Source organism: Littorina saxatilis, linkage group LG7 (assembly GCF_037325665.1).
Source record: "Littorina saxatilis isolate snail1 linkage group LG7, US_GU_Lsax_2.0, whole genome shotgun sequence".
NCBI lineage: Eukaryota > Metazoa > Mollusca > Gastropoda > Littorinimorpha > Littorinidae > Littorina > Littorina saxatilis.
This window is the reverse complement of record NC_090251.1, coordinates 15,298,980-15,305,506: the sequence shown is the minus strand read 5'-3', so window position 1 is coordinate 15,305,506 and position 6,527 is coordinate 15,298,980. Positions and strand designations below refer to the sequence as shown.

At 42.0% G+C, this 6,527-nt stretch overlaps 1 protein-coding gene across 1 annotated transcript in view; it reads left to right on the top strand.

Moving 5' to 3' along the window:
• LOC138970783 (uncharacterized) overlaps positions 1–6,122 on the top strand; it is a 12,924-nt gene extending 6,802 nt beyond the window's left edge. Inside the window, exons 3-6 of the mRNA XM_070343310.1 lie at positions 1,198–1,302; positions 2,427–2,657; positions 4,316–4,507; positions 5,314–6,122. Of these exons, the coding sequence (XP_070199411.1) occupies positions 1,198–1,302; positions 2,427–2,657; positions 4,316–4,507; positions 5,314–5,531 (746 nt within the window). The 3' untranslated portion in view covers positions 5,532–6,122. The remainder of the gene's footprint in view (positions 1–1,197; positions 1,303–2,426; positions 2,658–4,315; positions 4,508–5,313) is intronic.
• The last annotated feature ends 405 nt before the right edge of the window (positions 6,123–6,527 follow it).

Genomic DNA, 6,527 nt, shown 5'->3' with positions numbered 1-6,527 from the left:
TTGGGCGTTAAACAAACAAACAAACAAACAAACAAACAAACAAACACCCTGATTATTGTGTGTGAGGGCCGAATAGCTTATAGCTTCTTGTTGATTCTAAACTTGCTTGTTTCTATTGAATAAAACACTTTTTAATCTTGAACAAAATATATATTTTTCTTCTTCTTCTTCTTTGCTCATGGGCTTAGACTCCCACGTTCACTCATGTTTTTTGCACGAGTGGAATTTTACGTGTATGACCGTTTTTACCCCGCCATTTAGGCAGCCATACGCCGATTTCGGGGGAGGCATGCTGGGTATTTTCGTGTTTCTATAACCCACCGAACTCTGACATGGATTACAGGATCTTTTCCGTGCGCACTTGGTCTTGTGCTTGCATGTACACACGAAGGGGGTTAAGTCACTAGCAGGTCTGCACATAAGTTGACCTGGGAAATCGGAAAAATCTCCACTCTTAACCCACCAGGCGGCAGCGACCGGGATTCGAACTCACGACCTCCCGATTAGGAGGCCGACGTCTTACCACCACGCCACTGCGCCCGTCTAAAATATATATTTAAAACAATGTCAATGTCAAATTAAAATGTGTTGTTTCCGATCCGGATAATGATGATCTGTCGTGTGACTGTTGTTTTAGATCCAGATAATCATGATCTGTCGTGTGAGTGTTGTTTCAGATCCAGATAATCATGATCTGTCGTGTGAGTGTTGTTTCAGATCCAGATAATCATGATCTGTCGTGTGAGTGTTGTTTCAGATCCAGATAATCATGATCTGTCGTGTGAGTGTTGTTTCAGATCCAGATAATCATGATCTGTCGTGTGACTGTTGATACAGATCCAGATAATCATGATCTGTCGTGTGAGTGTTGTTTCAGATCCAGATAATCATGATATGTCGTGTGAGTGTTGTTTCAGATCCAGATAATCATGATCTGTCGTGTGACTGTTGTTTCAGATCCAGATAATCATGATCTGTCGTGTGAGTGTTGTTTTAGATCCAGATAATCATGATCTGTCGTTTTACTGTTGTTTCAGATCCAGATAATCATGATCTGTCGTGTGAGTGTTGTTTCAGATCCAGATAATCATGATCTGTCGTGTGAGTGTTGTTTCAGATCCAGATAATCATGATCTGTCGTGTGACTGTTGATTCAGATCCAGATAATCATGATCTGTCGTGTGACTGTTGTTTTAGATCCAGATAATCATGATCTGTCGTGTGACTGCCCCTTCAACGCTGTCATGTGTGATCAAACATGGATGATCACCAGCTGCAACTACACGTGCACCTTAAGAGACAGTAAGCGTCTGTATGTCGGGTTGTCTGTCTGTCTGTCTGTCTGTCTGTCTGTCTGTCTGTCTGTCTGTCTGTCTGTCTGTCTGTCTGTCTGTCTGTCTGTCTGTCTGTCTGTCTGTCTGTCTGTCTTTGTTTGTTTGTTTGTTTGTTTGTTTGCTTGCTTAACGCCCAGTCCACCACGAAGGGCCATATCAGGGCGGTGCTGCTTTGACATATAACGTGCGCCACACACAAGACAGAAGTCGCAGCACAGGCTTCATGTCTCACCCAGTCACATTATTCTGACACCGGACCAACCAGTCCTAGCACTAACCCCATAATGCCAGACGCCAGGCGGAGCAGCCACTAGATTGCCAATTTTAAAGTCTTAAGTATGACCCGGCCGGGGTTCGAACCCACGACCTCCCGCTCACTGGGCGGACGCCTTACCACAAGGCCATCGTGTTGCGGTCGTCTGTCTGTCTGTGTTCCTGTGTACCTGTCTGAAAGAGGAGCAATAAGGTCAAGTAGCTCGTGTGTGTGAGTGTGTGTGTGTGTGTGTGTGTGTTTGTTTGTTTGTTTGTTTGTTTGTTTGTTTGTTTGTGCGTGTGTGCGTTCGTGCGTGTGTGTGTGTGTGTGTGTTTGCGTGCGTGCGTGCGTGCGTGTGTGCGTGTGTGCGAACACGCGTGCATACGCGCTTGCGTGCGTGTGTGTTTTTGTATGTTTGGTTAACCCGTTTTTACATTTAGTCAAGTTATGTGTGTGTGTGTGTGTATGCGGACCGATCTTCATGAAACTTTACAACCCGAGTATGATTTCCCCAGAACGGGGTTTTTTATTCCAAAAACATATAGGTATAATATGTATTCAAAACAAGCTCAGAGAGTTTAAACAGAATACAGAAAAGCGCGCTTTCATTCTTACCGCAATACGCTACCGCGCTATTCTGGCTTATCAATTTCACTTTGTTTTGCACGTGAAAAGTGAGCGATTTCCTTCTCGCGGGGATTGACGAAGCTGTATTGTCTTGGTGAAGAAATGCAGTGCGTTCAGTTTCATTCCGTGAGATCGACAGCTTGGCTAAATGTAGTAATTTCGCCTTACGCGACTTGTTTTGTTTGCACTGTCACACTTATTTTCTTTTACAGCCGTCACATGCCCAACTCCTACGCTGACTGTTCCAAACGCCTCCCTCCGGTACAACGGTGATGTGGTTGTTCCATCATACGGACCGGCCAAGTTCATGGACGAGGCGACTTACGACTGTGACCCGGGTTACGTGAACACGAGTGGCACGAGCAAACCGTATCGGCGTCTGTGCGGACGTTCAGGGTCGTGGGTGTTGGATCCTAGTCACCAGCGCCAAATTGTCTGTCAGCGTAAGTGGCTTTTTTGTTGCACGTGTCTTTTTATTCTGTGTCTATTTTGTCCTTCTACCGTTTTTATATTTAGTCAAGTTTTGACTAAATATTTTAACATCGAGGGGGAATCGAAACGAGGGTCGTGGTGTATGTGCGTGTGTGCGTGTGTGTGTGTGTCTGTGTGTGTGTGTAGAGCGATTCAGACTAAACTACTAGACCGATCTTTATGAAATTTGACATGAGAGTTCCTGGGTATGAAATCCCCATACGTTTTGTTCATTTTTTTGATAAATGTCTTTGATGACGTCATATCCGGCTTTTCGTGAAAGTTGAGGCGGCACTGTCACGCCCTCATTTTTCAACCAAATTGGTTGAAATTTTGGTCAAGTAATCTTCGACGAAGCCCGGACTTCAGTATTGCATTTCAGCTTGGTGGCTTAAAAATTAATTAATGACTTTGGTCATTAAAATTCTGAAAATTGTAAAAAAAAATAAAAATTTATAAAACGATCCAAATTTACGTTTATCTTATTCTCCATCATTTGCTGATTCCAAAAACATATAAATATGTTATATTCAGATTAAAAACAAGCTCTGAAAATTAAATATATAAAAATTATTATCAAAATTAAATTGTCCAAATCAATTTAAAAACACTTTCATCTTATTTCTTGTCGGTTCCTGATTCCAAAAACATATAGATATGATATGTTTGGATTAAAAACACGCTCAGAAAGTTAAAACAAAGAGAGGTACAGAAAAGCGTGCTATCCTTCTAGCGCAACTACTACCCCGCTCTTCTTGTCAATTTCACTGCCTTTGCCATGAGCGGTGGACTGACGATGCTACGAGTATACGGTCTTGCTGAAAAATGGCATTGCGTTCAGTTTCATTCTGTGAGTTCGACAGCTACTTGACTAAATATTGTATTTTCGCCTTACGCGACTTGTTTATTTCTCTTTACATTTAGTCAAGTTTTGACTAAATGTTGTTTTTTTTATCTACCTGCTGTTTCCCTCCGTGTGAGTGAAAATAATCGACCTACCTCTTTTTCTGCCCACCTACTTACATTCAACATTCCTTTTCTCTGTTAACCCACCAACCTACGTATTTGTAAGCCTACCTACCTACCTATCTGACTGTCTGCCCCTGTCATCACCTACTCACCGACTAAGAAACCTATCTACCCACCTGTAGGCCCACCTACCAATCAACCATCTTACCTACTTACCTACCTACCTACCTATCTACCTACCTGTCTTCCTTCGTACCTACCTGCCTACATATATGTCTGAATGTCTGAGAATTTTTTTTCCTCTAAGATGATGATGATGATGATAATTAGGGAAATGATGTCGGAGAACGTTGGTACCTTTGTTTTTCTGCCTTTCTTTGTTCTCCAATAGGCTGTCAGCGTGCTTCTCGAATTATTTCTGGAGGCAAAGCCAGTTAAACAGGAGTGAGTTTGAGTTCGATAAATAGCCCTATTAAAACTGCTAATGAACGCTAATGGTTCCCAAGAGCATACCTGGTGATCTTAAAATCGTTTATTTAACGTCACTCTGTAGAAACATTGCCCCCCCCCCCGACCACCACCGCCCACAGCCACCCACTAATTGCTGTAAAACATCATAGCTGACTGATGCTAAAGATCGTAAAATTCATTTTTGTCCCAGCTATACACTGCGGACCTCCGCCTACCATTCCTTTGACCACGCCCTCTCAGGCCATTGGCTCTTTCGACGATCAGGTGACCTATCAATGCGACCCCGACCACGCCTATCAGTTGTTGGGCGGGGCAGGAGAAAAGCGCTGTGCAGAGAATGCTTCTTGGGTGGATGAGGGCTTCACTGCGCCTCTGTGTCTGGGTTTGTATGATAATATAGATAGTTATAGTAATGATGATGATGATGATGATGATGATGATGATGATGATGATGATGATGATGATGATGACGACGATGTTGATAATTAGGGAAATGATCCCATATGGCGCAAATCCTACTATAGTTCTGAGCGCCTTACAGTACTAAAACAAGCAAATCAATACACAATACTGAAACAGATTAACAATTCTGTAAATTCATGAGTTTTCAAGTAAACTATCACTAGAATGCACTATGGTGTGTGTGTGTGTGTGTGTGTGTGTGTGTGTGTGTGTGTGTGTGTGTGTGTGTGTGTGTGTGTGCGCGCGCGTGTGTGTGTGTGCGTGTGTGTGTGTTACTTGGCTGTTTTATCTCTGCGAATGATGATTCTTTTTATGGTGCAAGGCAATTGCATGTTTTTAAGATGTCAGAAGAAGATGTCAAGCATCAGCCACATAAATATGAGTTCAATTTGTTTTGCGTTGCATCAGGATGGTAGACAGCGTTTTCCCCTTTACACAAGGAAAAGAAGTAAAATGTGTACGGACATCAAAATCAAAACCTGACTAAATATAAAAATTTAAAAAAGGAAACTTGGACTGCACTAATGACAATTGTTGATGCTACAAAACATACTCTTTGCAAAAGGAAGTGACTGCATTTTACACAATGCTTAATTTGGCCTGAATAATCCTTTTGCTCAAATTTTGTATGCGTTGACTTTTTAAAATCCCAGTCTCTCGAATTTTGTATCTCGCACGACAAAAACGTCAACAATTTCTCATTGGTCTCTCTTTTATGTTCGGCAGGGCTGGCTGTTAGATTCGTCGGTTCTCAAGAGGAGATGACGGCGACGCCCCAAGACACGATGACGTCACACATGACGCGCAGCAAGTTAGAATGCGCGTCACACTGCGCCCACCTGGTGGATTGCTATGGTTACACATTTGATGTTGACTCAAAAATGTGTGAAATGAATATGGAACAGGCAGATCAAGTTATCACTACGATGAAGCGAGTGTTTTGAGCAGAAGGCTTCACAACCTGTGGTATCTCACAGATGAAAAAAAAAATGTTTCGCTGAAAACTTACTTTTGTTTTGTTTTCTAAATTCTACACTTGTACACCTGTTTGTGCGGTGGTTTTTGTTTTGTTTATTTTTTATTTAACATAAGTTGCACTATGGCGTGAAAAGCTAAGGCAGAGAAAGAAAGGGAAATAAAGAAAATACAGGGTCACAGGGAAACCAAACAAAGATACATTTCTTTCAAGAGTTTTCTCCCGTGACGTGTGCGTGCGTGCGTGCGTGCGTGCGTGCGTGCGTGCGTGCGTGCCATGTGACGCTGTTTTTTCAGATGCATCAAAGTTTATTGAGAACCAGTGCCAGATTTCGGAAATTCTCATTTTCTTAACTAAATGTTCAATCTTCTTACTACTTTTTGTGTTTCCCCCAAAATGATGTCTCCACGCAATAACAGACAGACTTTCTACACTACCCGTCATAAAAAAAAGTACACAGATACATTTAGCTGTAGATCTTTGTGATGCGGCCAGTGTATTGCCGGAAAGCTACTTCATTCCCGTACCGTATGAAATAAAGAGTTTCATTTTTCATGAATTTGTGTTTATGCAGTGTACCGGAGACCTAGACACCCCTCAAAATCATATTCGCAAAAGCAAACTTGCAGACACTAAAATACACACACAAAATCAAAATAAGCAAGAGTGACCCCATTTTTACATTTAGTCAAGTTTTGACTAAATGTTTTAACATAAAGGGGGAATCGAGACGAGGGTCGTGGTGTGTGTGTGTGTGTGTGTGTGTGTGTGTGTGTCTGTCTGTCTGTCTGTCTGTCTGTCTCTCTGTCTGTGCGTGTGTGTGTGTGTAGAGCGATTTTAGACCAAACTACTGGACCGATCTTTATGAAATTTGACATGAGAATTCCTGGCAATGATATCCCCGCAAATATTTTTCTTTTTTTCGATAAATACTTTTGATGACGTCATATCCGGCTTTTTGTAT